Source organism: Rhinatrema bivittatum, chromosome 2 (assembly GCF_901001135.1).
Source record: "Rhinatrema bivittatum chromosome 2, aRhiBiv1.1, whole genome shotgun sequence".
Taxonomy (NCBI): domain Eukaryota; kingdom Metazoa; phylum Chordata; class Amphibia; order Gymnophiona; family Rhinatrematidae; genus Rhinatrema; species Rhinatrema bivittatum.
In genome coordinates, this window is record NC_042616.1 from 267,048,701 (window position 1) to 267,074,876 (window position 26,176).

At 47.8% G+C, this 26,176-nt stretch overlaps 1 protein-coding gene across 1 annotated transcript in view; it reads right to left on the reverse strand.

Moving 5' to 3' along the window:
- The window catches only part of KIAA0895 (KIAA0895 ortholog), a 155,479-nt gene that overhangs the window by 57,526 nt on the left and 71,777 nt on the right, over nucleotides 1-26,176 (reverse strand). The window contains exon 3 of the mRNA XM_029589490.1: nucleotides 25,153-25,296. Within this exon, the coding sequence (XP_029445350.1) occupies nucleotides 25,153-25,296 (144 nt within the window). The remainder of the gene's footprint in view (nucleotides 1-25,152; nucleotides 25,297-26,176) is intronic.

The window sequence follows — 26,176 nt, forward strand, 5'->3', positions numbered from 1 at the left end:
ACCGGTGGTTTAGTTACCGGTGGACGTAGGTGCAGTAAACCCTTGATGAACCTGGATAATAATGGATGTTCAGCAATAGAGTGATTATTTATTGGCCGGTGGTATGCAGCAATCGCACTGAGATGAACTCATATAGATGAGGTAGCCAAACCAGCCTGATATAGTGAGTGTAGGTAATCTAATAATTGCGTTGGAGCACAGTCGGTGGGCGGAATCCCCTGTTCTGTACACCAGTTGGAATATCATTTCCATTTGAAAGTGTAACTACGTCTAGTAGATGGTTTCCTTGATTCTACGATTATTTCTTGGGCCACGGTCGAAACTCCCTGTGCCGTTAGTAGTGCCTTCTCAATCTCCATGCAGTCAGATGGAGGGAGGAGTGGAGAGTATGGATGAGTATTACCCCTTCCTGAAGTAGCAGATCTGGCCGGTCTGGTAGTCGAATTGGGTTGTCGATCGACAGACGTAAGAGATAACTGTACCACGGTTGTCTGGGCCACACTGGGGCAATGAGAATCATGGCTTTTGTCCACTATGCACTTTTGAATTGTCCTGGTAATTAGTGGAATCAGTGGAAAGGCATAGAGGAAGGTTGACTTCCATGGTAGGAGAAACGCATCCTGAGCAAGTCTGGATGCGCTTGGGCGTATCGAGCAAAACTGTAGAAGTTGCGTGTTCGCTTCTGTGACGAACAGATCTATCAATGGGGTCCCCCAACGATCGAATATTTGCTGGGTCACCTCCGGGTTGAGTGACCACTCGTGTGGGTGGAAAATGCGACTTAATCTGTCCGCTCTGGTGTTTGCCAGTCCCGGCAGGTATGTCGCTTGTATATGGATGGAGTGCCTGTGTGCATGATGAAATATCTGTAAGGTCTCCCTGCAAAGGGACCATGAACCTGACCTGCCTTGTTTGTTTATATAGAACATTGCCACCTGGTTGTCTGTGTACACCATGACTCTCTGACCTTGTAGGTGAGCCTGAAAGTTCCTTAGGGCATTGCGGATCGCTCTGAGTTCCAGAAGATTGATCTGCAAGGTCTGTTCGGCCTGTGTCCATAGACCTTGTGTTTCCCAGCTATCTAGGTGTGCTCCCCACCCTTTCCGAGACACATCCGTGGTGAGGACCGCATTGTGAGGAGGAGGACTGAATAATGCTCCCTTGTCTAACGTGTGGTTTCCGAGCCACCAGTCGATGTCCTTCTTTATTTGGGACGTCAGCGTTACCCGTTTTTGTAGCGGTTGCGTATGTTGCCTCCACTGTCGCTTGAGGCCCCACTGTAAAAGTCTCATGTGAAGCCTGGTGTTTGGCACCGTAAAATTTGCTGCAGCCATATGTCCCAATGCGGCTAGAATGTTTCGAGCCGTCGGGCGTTGCGTGTTCCGTAGCGACTGAAGGAGGGTACGGATTGTCCGCTTCCTGTCGTCCGTCAGGAACGCCCGAGTGTGGATGGTGTCCAGGCGAGCTCCTATGAATTGCAGAATCTGAGTGGGTTGCAATGTGGATTTTGGGTAGTTGATTAGTAATCCCAGTGTTTGGAGGCAATCGATTGCTATGGAGAGATGAGACCGTAATAATGTCTGATCTGGCGCTGTTATCAACCAGTCGTCCAGATAGGGAAAAATTGTCAACCCTTGTTGTCGAAGGTGGGCCACCACCACTATCATGCATTTTGTAAATACCCTGGGCGCTGCCGATAGACCAAGAGGAGAACCTTGTATTGGTAATGTTGATTGTGATATTGAAAACAGAGGTATTGCCAAGAGCAGCGGTTCTCAACCTGTGGGTCGCGACCCCGCGGGGGTCGAACGACCAAAACGCAGGGGTCGCCTAAACAGGGCCGGCGGAAGCACTAGGCGAACTAGGCGGTCGCCTAGGGCGCCAGCTTCCGGGGGCGGCACTGCCCCGGTAAAATTAAGAGAGCCGCGCTTTCAAGCATGTGAGTCCTTTGCCTGTCAGCCCGGGCGGAACGCGGCAGGACAGCTGGAGTCAGCGGCACCGGGCCTGCTCTCTTCTTCCCGCCCCCCCCGCGGTCCGGAAGGGGAAGTGGAGAGCAGGCACCCGATGCTCTCCACTTCCTCTTCCGGGCCGCGGGAAGAAGAGAGCACGCCGGTGCCGCTGAGTCAGCGGCGCCGATGGGACTCCGCCTCCGCGAGGGCTGAAAATGAAGAGGTTAGCGTTGGGAGGAGGCTGCTGCTGCTGCTAGTTCCCGGGGTGGGGAGAGAGATAGTGAATGAACGAGCAAGCATGTGTGTTTGAGATCCTGTGTGTGTGAGTGAGAGATTGCATGTATGTGAATGATTGAGAGCCTGTGTATGTGAAAGAGAGTATGTCTGTGATTGAGAGCCTGCCTGTGAGAGAGAGAGCATGAATGTAAGTTTACCATTGGGAACCTGTATGTGTAAGTTTGTGTGAAAGAGTATGTGTGTATGATTGAGATCCTTTGTGGGTGAGAGAAATCATGTGTATGTATGATTAAGAGCCTGTGTGTATAAGTAAGAGAGAGATCATGTGTGTCTGTGTCTGATTGACAGCTGGTTTAGGTGATGGAGCATGTGAGTATGTGATTGAGAGCATGTGTTTAAATGAGAGAGAGAGATCATGTGTGTCTGTGTGTGATGAGAGCTGATTTAGGTGACGGAGCATGTGAGTATGTGATTGAGAGCCTGTGTGTAAATGAGAGAAAGAGAGGACATGTTTGTAAGCATGTGAATGAGAGTCTGTGTGTGAGAGAAAAAGACAGCATGTATTTATGTGATTGAAAGCCTGTGTGTGTGTGTGTAAGCGTGAAAAGATAGACAGCATGTGTGTAAATGTGTAATTAAGAGCCTATATGAGAGAGAAAAAACATGTGTATATGTGAGTACTGAGAGCATGTGTGTATAGGTGTGTCATTGAGAGCCAGTGTGAGAGAGAGCGCTGGTATGTGACTGAGAGGGGAGAAAGTTCCAAGCAAACCACCCCACCTCCTGCTAATTCAGAACAATCTCAGGACACCTGGATATCAAATGTTCCCAGGTATGCAGAGCAAAAAAATTTTTGTATCCTTATTATTTTTCATTACTGGGTCTTTGTGTCTGCTATTTTTAAATATTTTGTTGGTATCTGGAAATGTTTTATATGAGTTTTTAATTATTGGATATTCCACTCATCAGCTGTTTCGAAATATGTTCTTTTTGTTAGTACAGTTTTACTGCTGATGATTTTATATTTCTTGATTTGTTTTATAGGATGGGTGATGTTTCTTTTTTTCCTTTGTTACACTGCATACAGAGACTCTGGCTTGTTGCAGTTTCCAATTCAGTTTTTTCTGCATGCTTCTTGTTATGCGTTTTGGTCTCTTTATTCTATGTTAGGTGAGGGACAGCACGTGATTCAGGTGAGGTTTTCTGCTGGTGTGTTGTTTCTGTGTAGGACTCTATAGCAGCCTGACTTGGTCCGTTTTCCTAATAGGAGATGTATTGGTGTCTTAAGGCCTGGTGTAATATTTTCAGAGACTTATTGTACTTTAAAAGTGTGATCTTACATAAAATGCACACATTTACTTGTATTTAGTTTTAAACATATTGTATGGCTCTCATGGAATTACATTTTAAAATATGTGGCGTTTATGGCTCTCTCAGCCAAAAAGGTTCCTGACCCCTGGTATAGAGCTTAGCCACTACTGCTGCTTCTGGTATGTACTACAGCCTGCATGGAAGAAGAGTAAGAGAGCTGCTGGAGGGGGTAAGTAAAGATGGCTTTTTAAGTTCATTTTTCTTGATTGACTGCCATTTTAATTATTTAATATTATGTGATGTGTCTGCTTTTTTTGTTTGAGCAACAAGTATAGCTTTGGTTTATGTTTATTTTATATATGTTTATTTATTTATTTATAAAAGAGTTTCTATACCGTCGATAAGACAAATCATCTCAATGGTTTACATGGCATAAAAATGTCAAATAAGTGTTCTGTTATAAATACAGACTTCGTTATTTTCATTAATGCACAATGTAAGTTAATTGTGTGTGGAGGCGGGGGGGGGGGGGGGGGCGGCATAGCTGACGTTTCGCCTAGGGCGCCTAATACCCTTGCACCGGCCCTGCGCCTAAAGCAGGTCCCCAACCACCGGTCCGCGGACCAGTACCGGGCCGTTGGGGTTTTTTGCCGGTCCGTGGCGCCACGGCTGCTGCGGGGAGGCGGGGCGAAGCTGGCGACCTGCCTCCTCCAACCCCAAAAGAGAAGAGACATGGCCCAAAAAGGTAGCGCGTCGCAGTAACGTATGTTGCTGGAGCCGCGCAGGCAGGAAGGAGGTGTATCAGCCACTGCAGGTGCTCCTCCTACTGCCTTCCTGCCTGCCCTGCCCCGGAAGACAAATGTTGCCGGAGCTGCATGGGGAGGAAGGAGGAGGCGCGTCAGCCGCGTGGGTAGAAGAGGCGCTTCAGCCGCGTGCAGAAGAGGAGCAGCGGGGCCGGGAAGACTAGGGCCACTGCAGAGCCCATCCTGTGGCAACCCGTAAAGAAGAGGCCCAGAGGTGAGAGAGAGGTGTGTGCGAGTATGAGATGAGTTGAGAGACTGTGTGTGTTTGCAGAGACAGCATGTGAGAGCCTCTGTGTGTGTGAAAGAGACAGCATGTAAGAGTGAGAGCCTGTGCTTGAGCAAGGCAGCATGTGGGGGTGTGAGAGAGCCTGTGTGTGAGACTCAGATAGCCTGTGCCAGTGAGAGCCTGTGTATGTGTGTGTGTGAGAGAGAAATGCATGTGAGAATGAGAACCTGACTGTGTGTTTGAGGGAAGAAGACAGGTGGAGAGAAAAGAAATAGAAAAAAGGCAATATAAAGGAAATGGCAAAAAATTAGAAAGGGAAGCAGATGTAAAAAAAAATACTTTTACTGATTGGCACATGTAATCTTTGGGAATGTGCAAGAGTAGCACTTTCTCTATGGCGGATCTCACAATGTACGAGATCAACATGGAGGAAGTGGAAACCCACGGGGCCTGCACAGAGGAGGCAGCAGAATGGGCTTCAGTGCCAATAGCAGCAATCAGTGTCTCCCCAATAGCCACGTGGCAGCAGTGGCAGTAATTAGATTAATTGTTTGACTCAGCTGAAGGTGACAAAGTATGAAGTGGGTTGTGAAATCAGCTTGATCTGGTGGAGAATTAGGATTGCTGTTACACATGAACTGTATTTGGCAAACATAAATGGAGCCAGGATAATCAATTGATGCCTACAGCTGAGGACTGATTCATTATGACTCATGTAGAAATTAGTGCATTTTCCAGATTAGTCTGCATAACACAATTCTCAACATTCAGCATTATTTCTGCTGCATAGAGTTTTATCTGAGAGGCTCTGAGGTTGTGAGGGAGCCAGTAAGAGTGAGAGCATGAGTGTGTATGAGAAAATCCAGGGGAGTAAGAGTGTGTGTGTGTGTGAGTGGGGGGGGGGGGGAGAGAGTGTCTTACACCCTGAGAGTGTATCAGTGTCTGTGAGAGTGAGAGGTTATGGTGGGTATAAGAGCATGAATGTGTAAGTATGTGACAGTGTATGTGTGAGAGAGAATGGACATGTGAGTGTATGTGTGAGAGAGAGAGAGAGAGAGAGAGGATAACCTCCTAATCCTCGACAATATCAGGGTGACTGGAAATCAAGAGCTCCCATGTATGGACAGCAGGGGCTTTTTAAAATCCTTATTAGTTTTAATTATTGTGTGTTATTTGATATATGTGCTGTTTTGAAATATTATTGGTGTGTGGGAAATTATAAAAATGTATATGATTTTAATTAATAGAAATTCTATTTATCAGTAATTTTAAAATATTCTTTTATTAGTATGGTTTTACTATTATAACTGATGCTTTATGTTTCTTAATTTTATTGTTTTATGAGGAATGGTGGTTCTGTTTATAAATGTCATAATAAATAAGTATGCACTAAAATCCAACCCCATCCATAACCCCGCCCCCATATGACCAAAGCCCCACCCTCACCCCGCCCTCGCCCTGCGAGGGCGGGGCAAGGGGTCACCGCAACATGAGGAACTGTATTTCGGGGTCACGGCATTAGAAAGGTTGAGAACCACTGGCCAAGAGGATCGGTGGATTGGAATGAGGGTATAAGCACCTTTCAGATCTATTGAACACATCCAGTCCCTGGGCTGTAGTAGTGGGAGGATGGACTTCAACGAGACCATCTTGAACCTTTCCCGAACTGTCCATTTTTTCAAGTCTCTCATATCCAGGATCGGCCGATTCCCCCCGGATTTCTTTGGAATTAGGAAATAGGGGGAATATAAGCCCTTGCTGCGTTCCTTCTGAGGTACGGGCTGGATAGCCCCTTGATGGCGAAGTAGAGCTATCTCCTGGACAAGCTGGGGGTGCAGGGTTTTGGAATTCCACGACATGAGATGGGGAATCTGGGGCTGGTGGACAAATTGAATTTGATAACCATTCTTCACTATTTCCAACACCCACTGATCCGAGGTTATGGACCTCCAGGCCGAGAAGCGAGCTGTGATTCTCCCCGGAGGTGCTGCCCTTAACGGTGGTGGTGGCCTGATCCTTAAAAAGACTGTGCGGTTTTCCCTGTAGTCGCTGTTTCTATGGTCTCTGTGACCGTGGTTTCCCCCTCCTCTGCTGATGTTGTGGAAGATGCTGGGGCTGCTGTCTTTGGAATGCCGGGTAAGATGGCAGTCGAAAGGGCTGATAATTTCTATACGGACGTCTAGCGAAAGGCTGTCTGCGATTCGTCTGATAGTATTGTTTGGCGGATGTCGGCGTGGTTAAGGACTGCACTGCCAGAGCTTGATCCTTCAGCTTACTGTCGGTATCATGAAATCGGTCGCCGAATAGATTATCCCCTAGACAAGAGAGATTATCCAATTTTCATGCAAGTCATCACGAATGGCGGTGACTTTCAACCATGCTAGTCTGCATGCTACTATAGCTGTGGCTGATGCCCTAGAGGAGTTTTCAAATCCCTCATATACCGCTCGCAGAAGATGGCGTGAACATTCTTCCATATCTAAAATGGGCATCGGAATGTTGTCCCCCGTCGAAGTAAACATGCCCTTGGTTGCTTGAATACACTCCTACGTGTATTGTACCATGTAGAATTGATGATGGTGAGTACGAGCGGTCAGCATCGCATTCTGGTAGACTCGCTTAGTGAAATCATCCAAGCATTTATTGTCCTTGCCCGGTGGGTTAGAGGTGAGTGTTTTAGACCTCTTTGACTTCTGTAACACCGACTCCACCACAATGGACTTATGCGGTAGCTGTGGAATGGAATATGTAGAAGGTTTCTGAAGTTTGAACTTTGTCAGTTTTCCTAGAGACTGCTGATACTGCAAAAGGTGTTTCCCATGATTTTTGCAGAACCCCATGAAACACATTGTGCGGAGGAAGCGATGTCGGTTCCCCTGGTGTATCAAAAATTTTAGGAGGCCTAAGGTTTCTGCCCTGGGCTCCGGCAACCTCTGCACTTCTAACTTCAAAATGGCTCCCATCTTTTCCACAAATTACGGGTAAGAAAGGTCCTCCGGGGGAGAGTAAGGTTCTGTAGGTTGTTCCGGCGGATCTGAAGGGTATCCTGTGGATGAGGAATGGGAAGATCGTGACTCTAGCGATTCACTCCTTGAACAGTGGGATGGTGCTGGTGAGGATGGCCGCGGTCGTGTAGGAGTTGGTGCTGGTTCTCCCGGGAACAATTGCAGTTGTTCCATTGGCTGTTGAGGGTCTGATTTACCCTCTGGCGGCAAAATAAAAGACTGCAACGTCTCGAAGAATCCCGCCAGTGATTGCGAGAGGTCCCAAAATGCTTTCTGCGTTTGTGGTGGCATTGACGGGCGTTCCTGGGAAGTGCCCTGAGTTGAGTGGTGACCGCATGGGCCTTGGTTCCTCAGGTATAGATTTAGCGCGTCCTGGCGGGTTCCCAGCTGAGGTTCTTGAAAGGGACCTTGACGAATTGGAGGAGGAGATAGGAATTAATCGGAGTCCTGATTGATCGGAGTCTAGTGCCCGACTGGGGGACGTGGAAAGCGACTGGTATCCGGAACGGTCGATGAGTGATGTCGTTTATGTTTTTGGCCATGTCCAGAGGAGGAAGGGCTTTTCGTATGATGCCTGGACCTCTTCCGCGTATGGGAGTGTAGACTACTTGATGTGGAGCCAGCGTGTGAGATGTGCGACCTCGGCCCGTCGAGTGCTGCGCTTTTTATGGCTTGATCTGGGCTGTAATTGATGTTTGCGCTGCCCACTGATGTGAGTGCGTCGACTACGGTGTTCGGACTCCTATCTTGAAGTTCTCTGTATGAGCCCCTTATCATGCGGTGTCCGTGACTGTTTTTTCGGTGTCGGTCTCTGTGGTGAGTGTCTTGTCGGCGTCCGCATCCGGCGCCGAATCTCTCGGCTCTGAGCCCAGTTCCTGTTCTTTCGGCGCCGATCCCGGCACCTACTCTTCCCATGCCAGTGCCCACTCTTTCGGCGCCGGTCCCGCCGCTCGGCTTTCCTGCGCCGGACCTGATCCTTGCGGCGCCGGTTCTCTTGTCTCCAGTGCTGGCTCCTGTGTCTGCCGAGTCAGCACCTTCGGTATGTGAGATGACTCCCGATCTGTCGGCGCCAATTGAGCCATAGTTAGCAGTTGCTCCGGCCTCCTTAGGCCTGTCGAGCGATGCTTCGTTTTCGAATCCCCCCGTTCCGGCCTGGTTTTGCATTCGGCACGCGTGTCTGACCTATGAGTCGTCCGAGTACGCTCGGGGGATCTGCAGTGTCGTCGTTTGCGGGCCAATGGCGAGAGCTCCCGTGGGCCTCTATGCACCAATACAAGGGGAGCCGTACCTCTGGTCCCGGAGGGCTGTTGGTCGCATGACGAGGCTCTTCTTTTTTGCATTGGCGGTCTTGACTCCTGCCCCGGGGAGGAATGGGTAGTGGACGGCCTGTTTGTCAGTTTGAGCTCCATCATCCGGTAGGCCCTGGGCCGCCGGGCTCGCGGGGACATGCGAGCACATAATTGTCCCTGCGGTAAGATCATGTCCGTCAGTGACGGACATGATCTTACCGCAGGGACATGGCTTAAATCCCGAAGTTTTTTTCGACATTTTCTTTGTGAAAACAAAGACGTCTGTGAGGAGAATATAGCTCCGCGTGCGGGAGCGCACGCGGAAAAAACAGACTGAGGAGAATCTGTTACTTCCTGCACGGGAACCCACACGCAGCTGCAGAGATGACAAAAAATCTACACTCTGCTACATAAGCTCCACCTCCCGGGCACTGATTGGCAGTTCCCATGACAGCATGGCTAATTCAGCCCTGCTATTGACGGGAAAAAAGTGTACATTGTCTGAGGAGAAGATGTGCATGTGTGAAGTTATAATAGAGTACTGTTTTAAGAAGACTGGAGTCAGTCTAGTTTGTCTCCAGGCCTGTGGGAATCACCGCTTGTTCCCAGATATGGTGTCATTTGTGGGATTTTTTCTCTAATCAGAACACAGAAAAAAAAACCAACCCAGCTTCCAAGATAGTGTCTATGTGGAGTGCAGAGAGTTGCGAGGAGGACCTGTGGTTCTAAATGAGGAACAGAACCCAGGGAGCCTGTGGTTCAAAAACTAAGTACAGAGCATAGGGAGTGCAGGAATGCATGGTGGTTTGTGAAAGGGTGTGGCAGAAGCTGCACTGAAGAAAAAACACAAAGTTTAGTCAGATTCGGGTCGATTCAGTAAAGTCCGTGGGAGAGCGGGCGAATGCCCGGCGTGCGCACAGGCCACTCTCCTGTGCGCGCGATTCTGGATTTAAATGAGGCTCGGTGGTAAAAACAGGCAAAAGGAGGCGCTAGGGACACTAGTGCGTACCTTGCGCCTCCTTTTGGACCGGAGCGGCGGCTGTCAGCGGGTTTGACAGCAGACGCTCAATTTTGCCGGCGTCGGTTCTCGAGCCCGCTGACAGCCTCGTGCTCGGAAACCAGACGCCGGCAAAATTGAGTGTCCGGTTTTCGACCCAACAGCTGCCAGTGGACTTCAAATTTTTTTTTCTTTTTTACTTTTGGAAAGTTTCAGGAACTCCGACTTAATATCGCCATGATATTAAGTCGGAGGGTGCACAGAAAAGCAGTTTTTACTGCTTTTCTGTGCACTTTCCCGGTGCCCGAAGAAATTAGCGCCTATCTTTGGGTAGGCGCTAATTTCTGAAAGCAAAATGTGCGGCTTGGCTGCATATTTTGTTTTGTGAATTGCGTGGGAAAGCAAATGTTGCTTACCTGTAACAGGTGTTCTCACAGGACAGCAGGATGTTAGTCCTCACATATGGGTGACATCATCAGGATGGAGCCCAATCACGGAAAACTTCTGTCAAAGTTTCCAGAACTTTGACTGGCCCCTACTGGGCATGCCCAGCATGGCACTAACCCTGCAGCCAGCAGGGGTCCCCCTTCAGTCTTATTTGAAAGCTACAGGCAATGCCGAAAAATAAAACAACAAAACGTTATGAACCCAACACCACTGGGCGGTGGGCGGATTTCGTGAGGACTAACATCTTGCTGTCCTGTGAGAATACCTGTTACAGGTAAGCAACATTTGCTTTCTCACAGGACAAGCAGGATGGTAGTCCTCACATATGGGTGAGTACCGAGATGAGGATGTCCGAACATGCACCAAATGTACCCAACGGCGTGCAACAGGCACAACAACTGGGGTGGAATTTGGTAGAGGGCATCCTGAACCCCACCGGGCAGGCGGAAGGGTGTAGGTACGTCAAGTTGGAAATAAGTTACCCAGGACAGACTGGCCGAAGATGGAATCTTGTCTTCCGGCTTTGTCCAAACAATAGTGGGCTGCGAAAGTGTGGAGAGAACTCCAGGTGGCAGCCCTGCAAATGTCAGGAAGCGGCACCGATCGTAGGTGTGCTACTGAAGTCGCCATGGCCCTCACAGAGTGTGCTTTAACACGGTCTTGAAAAGGAATGCCTGCTTGCTGATAGCAAAAGGATATGCAGTCCGCCAACCCGGAGGAGAGAGTCTGCTTACCCACAGGTTGCCCTAATTTGTTGGGATGGAAAGAGACGAATAACTGAGTGCTCTTCCTGTGGGCAACTGTATGGTCTAGGTAGAAAGCTAGAGCCCGTTTACAGTCAACGGCATGCAGAGCCTGTTCCCCTGGATTGGAATGGGGCCTGGGAAAGAAGGTAGGTAGTATGATGGATTGATTAATGTGAAACTCCGAAACTACCTTAGGTAAAAATTTAGGGTGAGTGCGGAGTACCGTCCGGTCCTGCAGGAGTTTAGTGTAAGGTGGATAGGTAAACTAGGGCCTGTAACTCACTAACCCTGCGAGCTGAAGTGATGGCCAAAAAGAAAATCACTTTCCATGTGAGATAGTTTAGGTCACAGGAGTGAAGAGGCTCAAATGGTGGTTTCATGAGCCGACCGAGAACCAGATTAAGGTCCCAAGAAGGGGGCCGGAGGACGTAAAGGTGGAGCAAGCCCTTTAAAAAGCGTGTTACGAGGGGTTGTACTGATATAGAAATATCCCCGACACCTTTATGGAAGGCGGTTACCACACTGACATGCATTCTGATTGAAGAGGTCTTTAAACCTGACTCCGACAAATGCCAGAGACAGTCCAAAAACCTCGGGATTGGACAGGAAAAGGGATCAAGGGACTGTGAGGTGCACCATGATGTGTACCTTTTCCATTTATAGGAATAAGATTTTCTTGTGGAAGGCTTCCGTGAAGCAATCAGAACACGAGAAACCGAATCTGAAAGGTTAAGTGGTTGAAGGATTAACCTTTCAACATCCATGCCGTCAGAGACAAGGCCTGAAGATTGGGATGGCGTAGGCATCCGTTGTTTTGGGTGATCAGATGCTGGTCCGTTCCCAAGGGAATGTGCCTGCGGATGGAGAGATCCTGAAGTATTGGAAACCACACTTGGCGTGGCCAGTGAGGTGCTATCAGGATCATGGTTCCCTTGTCCAGACGTAACTTCACGAGAGTCTTCGAAAGAAGAGGAAGTGGAGGGAATGCATAGAGCAGACCGGTTGCCCACGAGAGGGAGAATGCATCTCTGGGCGGAGAGCGCTTGCTCCGAATGAGGGAGCAGAAATTGTCGACTTTGTGGTTCTGATAGGACGCAAAGAGGTCTGTCTGGGGATAACCCCATTGTTGGAAGATGAAGTTCGCTACCGAGGGGTTGAGAGATCACGCGTGCGGTTGGAAGACACGACTCAGTTTGTCTGCCAATACATTGTCCACTCCTGGCAAGTAGGTGGCCCTGAGGTACATCAAGTGGGAGAGCGCTTCCGCCCAAATCTGCGCAGCTTCCTGACACAGAAGGAAGGTGCCTGTGCCTGTTTGTTGATGTACCACATGGCCACTTGGTTGTCCATCTGAATCAGGATGACGTGATTTCACAGGCATTCCTGAAAAGCCCTGAGAGCATATTGCATTGCTCAAAGTTCTAGGAAGTTTATTTGATGTTTGGCTTCCCCTGGAGACCAAGACCCTTGCGTCTGTAGATTGTCCACGTGGGCTCCCCACCCGAGGTTGGAAGCGTCGGTGGTGAGAATGAGTTGAGGATCTGGCACTTGAAAGGGCAGTCCCTGGAGGAGATTGCTGTGATCTTTCCACCAGGTGAGAGAGAGATAGACTGAGTGAGTCGGTGATGTGGACAATGGTCAACAGAGGCTGAACAGCTTGAATCCATTGTGACCTCAGAGTCCAATGCATAAGCCTCATGGCCAGACGGGCCATTGGTGGTGACATGGACTGAGGACGCCATGTGTCCTAAAAGGACAAGGAACTGGCGAGCTGTTGCTGTATGCTGAGACTGCAACTGGTGAGCGAGAGACACGAGGGTTAGCGCTCATTGTTGAGGTAGAAAGGCTTTTGCCTGCAGGTTGTCCAAGTCTGCCCCAATGAACGACAAGGTTTGAGATGGGATTAAATGGGATTTTTCGTAATTGACGAGAAATCCTAGAGAAATTAGAGTGTGTAGGGTCAAATCGAGGGACGACCGAGCTGTTTGCTGGGTTGGAGCCCTGATTAACCAGTCGTCCAGATAGGGGTAGACATGAACACCTTCTTTCCTGAGAAAAGCTGCGACAACCACGAGACATTTGGTAAAGACTCGTGGTGCCAATGCTAGGCCGAACGGAAGCACGCGGTATTGATAGTGCTTTGGGCCTACTAAAAACCTGAGGTACTTGCGATGAGCTGGAGTTATCGCAATGTGTGTGTATGCGTCCTGAAGGTCCAGAGAGCAGAGCCAGTCTCCTCTTTGCAGAAGAGGTAGAAGCGAGCCCAAGGTTACCATCTTGAACTTTTCTCGCTGTAGGTACTTGTTGAGAGCACGTAGGTCCAGAATTGGACGAACTCCCCCGGATCTTTTGGGGATTAAAAAGTACCGGGAATAGAACCCTAGGCCTTGCTGCGAGAGTGGGACAGGTTCTATTGCTCTTAATTGGAGAAGAAGGGAAACCTCCTGCTCCAGAAGGACCGAATGGTCGGATACTCTCCACGCTTGCAGAGGTGGTGAGTCCGGTGGAAGAGCAAGAAAGTTTAGGTGGTAACCCTGAGCAATGACTGCTAGAACCCATTGGTCGGTTGTGATTGACTGCCACATGCTGTGAAAGTGGCACAAACGACCACCCACTGGTATGCTTGGCAGAGGAATCAGGCTGCTGCTCTCCAAGTGAAAGTCAAAAACCTGAAGCAGGCCCCGGCTGGGGAGCTGCTTGCGGCTTTTGCTTTCGGGCCTGGCGAGGCTGAGGTTTTTGAAAAGGCCTCGAGGTTCGGGTCCTTGCTGGTGGAGGATAGTACTTCCTTGGACGGAAGAATGACTTCTTAGAGTCCTTCCTAAAGGGCTGTCTTGAGGGGAAGTCGGAAGGTATCGATGAGAGCTGTTTAAGGGTCTCATGATGGTCCTTTAAATTCAGCCACTATTTGTTGGATCTGTTCACCGAACAGATTGTCTCCTACACATGGTAGGTCACATAGCCTGTCTTGTACTTCTGGGCGAAAGTCAGAAGATTTGAGCCAGGCCCATCGTCTTGCCGAAATGGCAGCTGCAGACACTCTAGTAGAGGTGTCGAAGATATCGTAAGCTGTTCTTATCTCATGCTTTCCTGCCTCAAACCCCTTGTTGACAAGGATTTGAAGCTGTTCTTGGAATTGGTCAGGCAGGGTTTCAGAGAAGTCCTGTATCTGCTTGAAAATGACCCTATTGTATTGGGTCATATACAGCTGGTAAGCAGCAATTCTGGAGATGAGCATGGCCCCTTGGAACACTCGTCGACCAATATTGTCTAGGAACTTGTGTTCCTTAACAGGAGGGGTAGATGAGTGAGGCTTAGTCCTTTTTGCTTTCTTTTGAGCCGATTCTACCACAACTGAGTGGTGGTCGAGCTGAGATTTTTGAAAGCCGAGGGCTGACTGTACTAAATAGGTAGTGTCAGCTTTTCTATGGACTGGGGCAATGGATCCAGGGTTTCCCAGTTCTTTTTGAGGAGGTCAAGAAGAACTTGATGAATGGGAATAGAAGTGATCACTTTAGGGGCATCCAGGAACTGGAGGAGTTCCATCATCTGGTGCCTATCATCCTGCTCAGTCTGAAGCTGAAAAGGGACCAACTCAGACATTTCCTTCACAAAATTAATGAAAGAAAGGTCCTCTGGAGGAGAACGCTTTCTACTTTCAGTAGGAGAGGGAGGTGAAGGTAAGTCATCTGTGTCTGTGGAAGTATCATCACCCCAGGTGTCATAAGGATCAGCAGACTGACCTGTAGGACGAGAAGGGGGTTGGATACCCGAAGGCCCCGGCTGAAGCTCCGAGAAAATCGAAGGAATCGCCAGGGGCACTGTGGACGGCCTGGAAGGCATTGGTGCCAGTATCGAAGGCATCGATGGCGCCGATGTGCGTATCGCCCCCGATGAATGAATCTGTGGCGAGGGACGAATTGGCATCGATGGCTGAGGCAATACTCCCAAAGGAGGAATGCGGAACGGTGTTTCTCCTCCCGATGAAGCTGTCAACGGGGAGCGCACCGGAGCCATCGGAGACCCGGGAATCACCGGTGGAAGGGCAGTCATGAGCGCCTCCATCCGGGATAGCAGCGGTGCCAGCGCTGCTGCAATCGGGTCGGTAACTGCTTCCACTCTCGGTGCCGGAGGAACCTGAAGCCGTTGCATCGCCTTGTCGATGGCCTCCTGGACCAGCCGGTCCAGTTCTTCCCGGAGACCTGGAGCAAGCAGCCCCGGCTCCGTGACAGAAGAGGGAGGCGGAGGCACAGTTGGAGGGACCACCTTTACAGGCGGAATCACGACTCCCAAACCCCGATCGGGTGAGGGTGGCCTCGATGTCCCGGTCGCAGGAATGGTCGGTGCCATTCCTGGACGGGGCTTCTTCGATGGTGGCTCAGACGGTGGCGAGGTCGATGATTTCGCTCCCTCAACGGTCCGAGACTTACGATGCCGATATTTCTCCCTACGATCCCCTCGATCTTGAGGAGGAGTAACGGGAGTCGATGGCCATGAAGACGTCGATGGCGGATGGTCACCGGACAGTGGTCGATGCTGGTGCGACTTCGGTGCCGGTTCCGATGACATCGATGCAATGGACGGAATCGGGGTGTGAGCACGGAAGAGGAGTCCCATCTTCTCCATTCTGGCTTTGTGACTTTTTGGTGTCATGAGGGCACATTTGGTGCAAGTCAGGACATCATGCTCACGGCCTAAACACATTACACAGACTCCATGAGGGTCTGTGATAGACATGGTGCGAGTACAGTCCGGGCACCGATGAAACCCCGACGCCATGGCCATAGAAAAAAATCGAGCCATGGTACAGTCAATGGCCAGTAGGCCACGAGGGCCAAACTCGACGGAAGACGGTCAAAAAACTTACCGGAGTACCGTGGCCTGAGAAAAGTTAGAGGAGGGACCCTTGTGGGGCTCCGTGAGGAAAATTCCTGTCAGGAATCTCTTCAGAGCTCCTAAACCGCGAGGCTACTGCTGCACAGAAAAAAAGAAGACTGAAGGGGGACCCCTGCTGGCTGCAGGGTTAGTGCCATGCTGGGCATGCCCAGTAGGGGCCAGTCAAAGTTCTGGAAACTTTGACAGAAGTTTTCTGTGATTGGGCTCCATTCTGATGATGTCACCCATATGTGAGGACTACCATCCTGCTTGTCCTGTGAGAATACCTAATAGGGCCATCAACATGCATTTGAATGTTGCGGGCGCTATTAGGTTCGGTGGATTGGATGCGTGTTTTCGGCCCCTTGCTGAATAAGGGGTAAGGGAAAACGCGCATCCAGTGGCGGGTTAACAGTGCACTCTGTCGGAGCGCACTGTACTGTATCGAGGAAACTGTGTGTGGACCTGGTTGCAGAGACAGCCAGGAAGTTTTAGGGTTGAACTGCCTAAAGGGAGAAGCCCTGCTGGGAGACAGACAGAGCTTTAACAGTGAGCAAGTTATCGGTGGTCAAGCAGGCTTTTTTGTTTTTTTTACTTTTTTGCCTTGAAAAGAAAAGTGAAAGAAACTCCGGTGGAACAGGGCTGGGCTGAGCAGGACGTGACCCCGGGGAAGCTACCAGAGTGGGTTGAGAGGTGGTGAATGGAAGTCAGGTGGGGCCCTCTTTCAACAAGCAAGCCACTCTGCAGGGAATATGTGCCGCCCCAGAATCTAGCAGTCTCAGAGCATGACTGAAGGAAGCTTGCAGGCCCTGATTCAGAATCTCCAGGAGGGAGATGGGAGATTACAAGAAAGTCAGGCAAGGTGTCAGCGGCCTGGGCTGTCATCAACTTCTGTGTGGAATGGGGCTTCGTGGCTTTGTCATATGCAGAGCGTCCAGGAAGAGGCACTATAGAACAGCAGCAGCTGGTTGCTCAACTACAAGAAATGTTAGCAGAGATGACCCAGTGGGAGGAGGACGGGAAGCAAGTTGCAAGAGAGAATGCTATGCTAGTGAGTGAGCTGAGAAAAACTACTAGCCAGCTGGAAGCAAGGCTGGAGATTGGCAATACAGGTGGACCTGGTGAAGACTCTGTATGGTGCCCAAACACTACCAGGAGTCCAGAAATAGCTCCTGTGAGAAGAGCAGAGAAGGGGGCTGTGAAGAAACCTGAGAGAGGGGTCACACAGAACCCTAAGGAGAGCAACACGGACTGCCCAGGAGGAGGCAATGTTGAGAAGTGAGAAGTTGGCACTACAGGTGGTCTGGATGAAGACTCTGTAGGGTGCCCAAACACTACTGGGAGCCTCAAAACAACTCCTGTGAGAAGCCCAGAGGGAGAGGGCATGAAAGAAAAGTGAGAGATGCCTTGGCGAGCCCAGAGGGTGGTGCTGCGGAGACCCTAGCAAGGGAGGCTGCGGAGGAGCCAGCGACTGGTATGGGCGAGTGGCCAGAGTGTACAGAAAAGGAAAGTGTGGAGAGCCCAGAGGGAAGCGCTGGGGAGAACCTGGAGGAAGAGTCCACGGAGAGCCCAGCCACTGAGGATTCAGAGGAATCAGCACTGGTGGTTCCCCAGTCAATCCATGAAGCTCCATCAGGTGGAATTTGAACCCGGAGCCAGCAAACGACATAAAGGAGTTGGGATGTGCACTGTGCGAATGGCACACCGGGTGGTGGTCATGATGCAGTCCATAGTAACCCTAACAGAAGGGGACTGGGAGGTCTTGGACTCTCCTGGAAGTGATCAAGGAGGGAGTAGGGAAGCTTGGCCCGACAGGTCCAAGCTGAGGGGAGGGGTATGTGAGGAAGTGCCCCTAGTGTTCCCCTATTTACCTGTGCAGGACCAGGCAAGATGCTAGACTGCTAGTCCCCCTTAAATGCCTTAAGGGAGAGTATGCTCTATGGGCGGGATCCTGCGGGGCAGTTGGAGCTTAAAAGGGGTAACCAGAGACTGGGGAATAAGAGCTGGGATCCAGGTGGGGAAAACCAGATAAGTCCAGGTCTCTGGGAGGAAGGCAGCTCCTGTATGCATCACTATCCAAACAACAAGCTGAGACGAAGCAACACACTGTAAATAAAAAGTGTACCCTGAGGAGAAGACAGTCTATGGATGTACATGTGTAAGACTTTTTTTTTTTTTTTTTTTTTTAAAGAGTACTGTTTTAAGAAGGCTGGAGTCAGTCTAGTTTGTTTCCATGCCTGTGGGTATCACTGCTCATTCCCACACTCTCTCATTCTTTACACATTATTGGCCTCACGTATATCAAAACCTATACTTTCACTTCTTGGCCTACCTTAATGCTATCACTTCAGTTTTGTACACCAACTATAAGCATATTATTCATAATTTTCAATAGAGAAGGTTAAAAGAGAACACAGGAGGACAAAAAAATAATGATACAGCAGTTAATCAAGAGTCAAGTTTCCAACTAGGTCTCACCCATTCTGTGTTTTAAAAGATTTTGGAAACAGGGTCCTGTAAAGGAAGGTGTGTTATATCAGGCATTTAGCCTGGTCAATCTTGATAGCCACAAGGGAATCCTGGTTGTAGGGTGTTCCCCGCGGGAAGATAAGATACCAGGACCGAGACAGAAAGAGAAAACCCGGACGAGATTAGGAGAAAGCAGGAATTTTACTAAACGAATTATGTAAGTAAAAGCAAGTTTGCTTACCGTAAAATGGTGTTTTCCATAAATAGGATGATTTAACTATGCTTTCTGGGTGATGTCATCCGGCATCACGGGGCAGAGCTACCTCTCCAAGATTTCAGATCTTTGCTTGTGCACCTGCATGTCTCTTCCCGCACATTTCCTACAGGTATCCTCAGTTGATGATAAAGCCACTTTAATGCAATAATGTAGACGGCCGTCCAGGGAGGAGGTGGGGTTGCATGGCTAAATCATCCTGCTACCTACGGAAAGCACCATTTATGGTAAGCAAACTTGCTTTTTTCCGTCGATAAGCAGGCTGAATTAGCCATGCTTTCTGGGAGTCCCAAGCTCAGGGTTGCCTTGACTGTGTGAAACATATTCTATTTGTCATTTCTTTCCCAATTAGAAATCTCTTCTCTTTTTTTTGCAACTTGTTCTCCTTGTGGATAGCACCTCAAGTCCTTGTTACATGGTTTAAGATTGCTGCTCCCACTGAGCTGTCGGATGCTGACTGTTGGTTGAGACAGTAGTGGGATGTGAATGTATGAATTGATGACCTTGTAGCTGCTTTAGAAATGTCCTGAATTGGAACGTTTTAAGATGTGCTATGGAGGCAGTCGTTGCTCTCACTTGATGAGCTTTAATGGAAAGTTTCAGTTTAGCAGATTGTTTAGCATAGCAGAATTGAATACACTGAGTTATCAAATTCAACAATGTCTTCTTTGTCACTGCTGTACCAGCGCATTTAGATTAAGAGATAAACAGTTTGGATAATCCGCCTGATGGACTGAGTCCTTTTCTTGTAATAGACTGAAATCCGTTTGCAGTCTAATGTGTAATTTCTTCTCCCTGTCATTCCCATGTGGTTTTGGAAAAAACATGGGGAGAAAGATGGTTTAATTCAAATGGAATGCAGAGACCACTTTTAGTAAGAAAAAAGGATGGGATCAAAGTAAGACCTTATTGTGGAATTGCAAGTATGGGGAATAGTGTACCAGTGCTTGAAGTTCAATGACTCGTCTTGCTGAAGTCACTGAGATCAGAAAAACAACTTTCCAAGTTAAGTGCTTCAGAGACGCTGATTCCAGAGATTCAAATGGCTGAAACATAAGTCTTTCTAAGACCACGCTTATATTCCATGGGACCGGAGGATTTGGATTGGAGGACAAAGCCAGAGAAGGCCTTTCATAAAGAAAGATACTAGAGGGATGAGTAGAAATGGAAGGCCTATCCTTTGTTGTATGTAAAGCTACTATTGTGCTTAGATGAACCTGTATGAATGCTGTTGCTAACCCGGACACAGAGTAAGAAGGTATTCTAATAAATGCTCAGGAGTGCAAGAAAATTTCACAGTGCTATTGGTGTAACACCATTTCAAGTATCTTTGCCATTTAAAAGCATAATAATTTCTCCTGGTTGAAGGCTTTCCCGCAGACACTATAATGTCCTGAATGTATGTCGGCAGCTTGAAGTGCCTAGAACAGTCTGTTCAATCTCCATGCCATCATCTGGAGGAAGGAATGCATCTGATGGAGTAGAATTCACCCTTCTTGGGTTAGTAGATGTACAGTGACCCCCAGGGGTATTGGTGGATAACTGGAAAGTTGTATTAGATAGGCATACCAAGGTTGCCTTAGCCACGCCGGCACATTAAGAAACATGTTTGCTCCATCTTGGATGCACTTTTGGACTGTTCGAGATACCAGAGGTCTTGGCGGGTTTGTGTAGAACAGGCTATTCAGCCAAGGAATCAAGAATGGGTATTCAGATACCCTCCTGTGGCTGGGGAGAATGGAGCAGAATCTATCCAGTTTTGTGTTGGTTCTGTTGCAAATAGATTTATCCAAGGACATTCCCAGTGACTGAACAGGTTGCCCGCTACTGCTTGGTCTAATGACTGTTCGTGAGGATGAAATATCCTGAGTCTGTCAGCTTCCACATTTGCTACCCCTGGCAGGCAGATCGTCCACAGGGTGAGTGTGTATGTTTCTGCTCATTCTAAAATCTGCACAGGTTCCTTGCAAAGGGTCCTGGAACTGGACCCACCTTTCTTGTTTATGTAAAATATAAGTCCATATGTATTATTACACGTAGTCCCTGAAGTTTTGTTGCAAATGTACAAATTGCATTCTTGCTCCAAACTTTAAGAACTTGATCCAGAAGCTGCTTTCTTTCAGAGATCACAAGCCCTGAGTTTTGAACCGAAGCAAATGGGCTCCCCATCTTTGCGTTGGGGCATCCGTTGTGAGTATGAACTGGTGTGGCAGACTCCGAACAGGGGCCCCTTCTGTCACAATTGATGGGGTTAGCCACCAAGACATGACCCTTTTCACGGAGGTTGTTATATGTACTTTCCTTGACATGGGTTGTCTATATTGCACCCATTGGGTCTTTAGTCCCTATTGCAATCGCCTCATGTGCAGTCAGGTGTGAGGGACTACATGTATTGCTGTTGCCGCCATGTGACCCAGCAGAAAGAGAACTCTGCGTACTGTTGAATGTGATTTTCTCAGAAGTTGGAGGCAAAGCAAGTACAGTACCTGAGCTCTTTTATTGGGCAGGAATGCTCTGTAAAGGGGGTATGGACTTCTCATAATTTATGAGAAAGCCCAGGTTCTCAAGGTATCAGATTGTGTCAGCTAGATAGTCTCTAAGATCTTTCGAGTTCGGGGAGACAATGAGCCAGTCATCCAGATATGGGAACATTTGAATGCCCTTATTCTGTATATGAGCCACAGCTACTGCAAGGCATTTTGACAAAACTGTCGGGGCAGATGAAAGGCCAAATAGGAGAACTTTGTACTGGTAATGACGAAAGTCCACTTGGAAGCACAAGTAGCTCCAACATGTCTTGTGGATTGGGATGAGAGTAGAAGCATCCTTCAGGTCCAGGGAACACATCCAATCGTTGGGCTATATGAAGGCAAAATTGACTTTAAGGAGTTTGTTCTTGTTGAGGGATCTGTTGAGAGAACGCAAGTCCAAGATAGGATGAAACCCCCCCCCCCCCCCTCACTCTTATTCAGGATGAGGAAGTATTGGAAGCAGTAGCCCTTGTTGAGTTGAGACTGCAGCAGCAAATCACCTGCTGTTGAAGTAAAGCTTGCGCTTCCTGCTGCAACAAAGGAATCTGTGAAGGATCCCATGTTGATGGTACCAGATTTGATGTTGATGTGATTTGCTTGAAATCTAGTTTGTATCCCTGAAAAATTATACTCAAAACCCATTGGTCGAACTGATGACTGACCAGTATTGGTGAAAGTATGTCAGTCTGCCCCCTACATATGATGGTAGCTGTAACTGGACTAAGTTCAAAAACCCTGTTGTGGCTTTTGGGGCTATACCTGCTGCTGTTACTGCCCCCACTGATTTCTCTGCTAAGATTGCTGGGCTTGCGTCCTTGGAGGTTGGTAAGACATAGCCCTATAGGCTATTTTGGTAAAAAGGCTTTTTATATTGTGAGTAGTATCTCTTGGCAGTACTCTATGATTCCTCGGGCGAAGTAAGCAATAAGACTACCACGTTCTGCTCCTTATTTGAGAAACAGTCTCCCTCAATCTGTTCTGAAAAGACTATCACCCTTGCAAGGCAAGTCTGCTAGTTTTTCATGGAGATCTTACTAATACTGCTGGACCACAACCAGGCCATCCTCTGATCAGCGATAGGCGCTGCAGAAGTGCGTGCCAAGGTATCAAAGACTTTGTAGACTGTCCGAAGCAGATGCCGCTTCCAAATCGACCAGAGGTTGAGGTGTTAACTGCTCACCTGTGTCGACCTAATGAAAGGTTTTAGGTTCTGAACACATTTGTAGAGGTACTGAGTTACATAAACTAGTGATGAATTCTCGAGTTGAGCAAGGAACTCTGAAAAACCTTGCAGCCAAAGTCATTGAGGATCCTGTTTTCTTTGCCCAGGGACGTGTTAATGGCCACTAACAATGTGGAGCCTTGATTTCTTCATTGCCGACTCCATCACCACTGAGGCACGCGGGAGTTGCACTACCCCATAGTGAGAAGATTTTCTCATCCGGAACTTCAGATCTAATTTCTGGGAGGCTGGCAATCCCGAGAAGGACTCCCATGTTTTATCCATCACTGAGTCTAGCAGCGAAAGGGATGTAAGGCTGTTGGTTCTACTGGTATATCCAAAATCTTCAAGATACCGAGCACCTCGGATCTGGGGTCTGGAATCTTGAGCATTTCAATGTTTAACACCATACTCACTTTCTCCACAAAGTTTTAGTAAGTTAAATGCTCAGGTGGCAAAGAGGGCTCTAGCAGTTTCTCTGGTGGATCCAATGGAATTCCTCGGAACTACCCGGTGAAGACTGTGGCGAATCCTGTGGCAATCATCCAATTCTGGTGAGAATTGTGAAATAGATTTTGTACTATGTCTCGAAGATTACCATCCTCCTCAATCAGAAATGGAGAATAATCTCTTCTGAAGGGGTTGCTGGCTGATGTGGTACAGGATGCTCCTTGATAGCCAGAATAGTGAAAAAAGTTTTTAATATGGTGGTAATTTGGTCCATTGCCAGCAAGGCTGCTGGGCCTTGGACTATAGGATGTCTCTAACAGAATTACATCTGTATTCTGAGAACGGCTCCATGGATAAAGAGATTTTCTACTGCGTTTCCTTGGGGCCATAGCCGCTAACAAGATGGAGGAATCCAAAATTCTTACACGTTTTGATGAGAGAGGTTCTGGAATGGAAGCTTTGATCTCTTCTCCAAGGGTTCTTGCAGGAGAGGAGAATGATGCTGTTTTTGTGCATAAGAAGAGAAACCTGAGTGGATCCTCTTCCCTGACTGGGATGATATAGACGAGGCGGTAGAGTGTACTTGAACTGGAGACATCCTCCCTTTCTCTTGGTCCGAGGAATTTGACTCCAGTAAATCATCCGTTAATTCCGAAGGGGCTCTATCTGGTCTAATTGACATTGTTCCTATGTCTTAGGTAGGATTGCCTCAGAATTGGATATTTTGCTTTGTCTGGCTGTAAGCCTCCCCTGTGTTGACTGCGTGGTAGGTGCATCGAGAGATCTCTGCTGCTTATGTTTCAAGGTTGGCTGGTGTGTCATTGTATTGAGCTGGTGTGTGGGCAATGCATCGGCATCGTTCTTTGTCTGCTGCCTCGTGTATCCGTGCGCTGACTGCTTTGGATGAGTCTAACTTTTTTGCATTGTGCTTCCCATGCACTGCATGCTCTGGTGCCATATAGGTTACAGCCCTAAGTTGCGGCTCCAATGCGTTCTTTCTTGGCAGTTTCTCGCAAGTGTGCCTGAAGACTGTATTGTGACGGCTGCCTTCAAATGGAGTACATCTGGATTTTTTTCTTTTTTTTTAGCAGAGGTTTCCTCCAGGCCTATTGATGATGCCCTCCTTACTGGATCTGGATGGTGGGATTTTGAGTCAAGGGTTGAATGATTTAATTGGCCAACGTTGAGTGGAGGAGACAGTGCTTAACTACTAGTCATTGATGACCCATTCTCTGTCTGGCAATCTTCGTGGCCCACTGCCTCTATGCGCAGGGAGACATCCAGGCGCAGTCAAGGTCAGGTCCGAGGCATAAATAATTATGTCCATCAGCGATGGATATAATGTGACTGCATTGGCAGCATATAAATCCCGGTGTCTTGTGGGACATGTTAACACTGAAAAGTGCTGTTTTGGGCTTCACTGTCATGAAGGAGAAAAAAAATCACAAGGAGAAAAAACAGACATGTCCGCACAACCGTAAAGAGCACGGAAAAAAACCTGAGAAGACCTGCAGGAAACACGCAGGAAGAGTCATGCAAGTGTACAGCAAAGTTCTGCAATCTTGGATAGCTCCGCCCCCATGACAGTGGATGTCATCATCCAGAAAGCATGGCTAATTCAGCCTGCTTATCGATAGAAAAACTGCTACATTTGTTTCCAACACTGCTGAGGTAAGCAGGATTGCGTTTTTTAATTTTTGATTGTAATTAATAAAAATTGTAAAAGGATAGCCTAAGTCCAGACTGAATCTGTTCTCTGGAAAGCCAAAGACCACTCATGGTGTCACAGGCCCATGATATTTATTTGGCAAATAGGTAAGCTTTGACCAATTAAGCACATAAATATATAGACATAAATTTACAGGGGAGTGGGAACAATTTTTAGACTGGGGTTATAGAAAACTGTTTTTGACACTTTTGTAATGGAAGCCTGCACCCACTCCTACATCTTTGATTTTAACCATTTTCTTAAATTAAATTCCCAAAGTCTTGACTAGATGTATGTCATGACTAATTTGTAAGCTCTACGCAAAAGTGATTGTCTCTTTTGTACAACGCTCAGTATGTCTAGTAGCACTACAGAAATAAATAGTAGAAGTAGTTTCAGCAACTAAGTATATGTTCAGACATTCCAATCTTGGTACATCCTACAGAGAAAGTATCTTGATCTCCACTACAGTGCATTAAGAGTCAGAATTCTAGGAAGGAGGAAGTACAAATATAGACAATTTTCTGGCCAGATAAAAGGAAGATGGACAGTTGATAGCTTTTCATCTATCTGCTTCTTAAGTTTAAGAAGTGGCCAGTCTTCCAGGTGCTCTTACCTCCCCGAGGCAGTGCTCTCTCTCCATGTATTTCCTGATCTGAGTCCAGATCCGACTTTTGGGAAGGAGACTTCCTCCATTGGCTTGTTCAAACTTTTCATAACTTCCATATTTCTTCAAAACCCGCATCATTATGTTGATGGCCTATGAAAAAGACACAAGCAATGCTACAACAGTTGCACAGCAATACTTAGAGGAAAGCCAAACAATGTAACTACAACCACAGAATGAATTATGAAGCTCACTGTATATTTCATGCTCCTATGAGATAAGAACATAAAATATGCCATAATAGGTCAGAGTAAGGGTCCATCAAGCTCAGTATCCTGTTTCCAACAGTGATCAATCCAAGTCTCAATTACCTGGCAAGTACCCAAACATTAAATAGATCCCATTCTACTAATGCTGGCAACAAGCAGTGGTTATTCCCTATTGATTAATAGCAGATTATGGATTTCTCCTCCAGGAACTTATCCAAAGCTTTTTTTAACCCAGCTCTTTGATTGCCTTAACCACATCCTCTGCAATGAATTACAGAGAGATTTCTCAGATTTGTTTTAAATGTGCTACTTTATAACTTCATGGCGTGCTCCCTAGGCCTTGTTTATCTGAGAGTAAATAACTGACTTTTACCTGTTCCAAGTCCTTTCATGATTTTGTAGACCTCTATCATATCTCCCCCTCAGCAGTCTCTGCTCAAAGCTGAACAGCTCTAACCTCTTTAGTTTTTCCTCATAGAGGACCATAAGAACATGCCATACTGGGTCAGACCAAGGGTCCATCAAGCCCAGCATCCTGTTTCCAACAGTGGCCAATCCAGACCATAAGAACCTGGCACGTACCCAAAAAACTAAGTCTATCCCATGCTACTGATGCTAGTAATAACAGTGGCTATTTTCTAAGTCAACTTAATTAATAGCAGGTAATGGACATCTCCTCCAAGAACTTATCCAATCCTTTTTTAAACCCAGCTACATTAACTGCACTAACCACATCCCCTGGCAACAAACTCCAGAGTTTAATT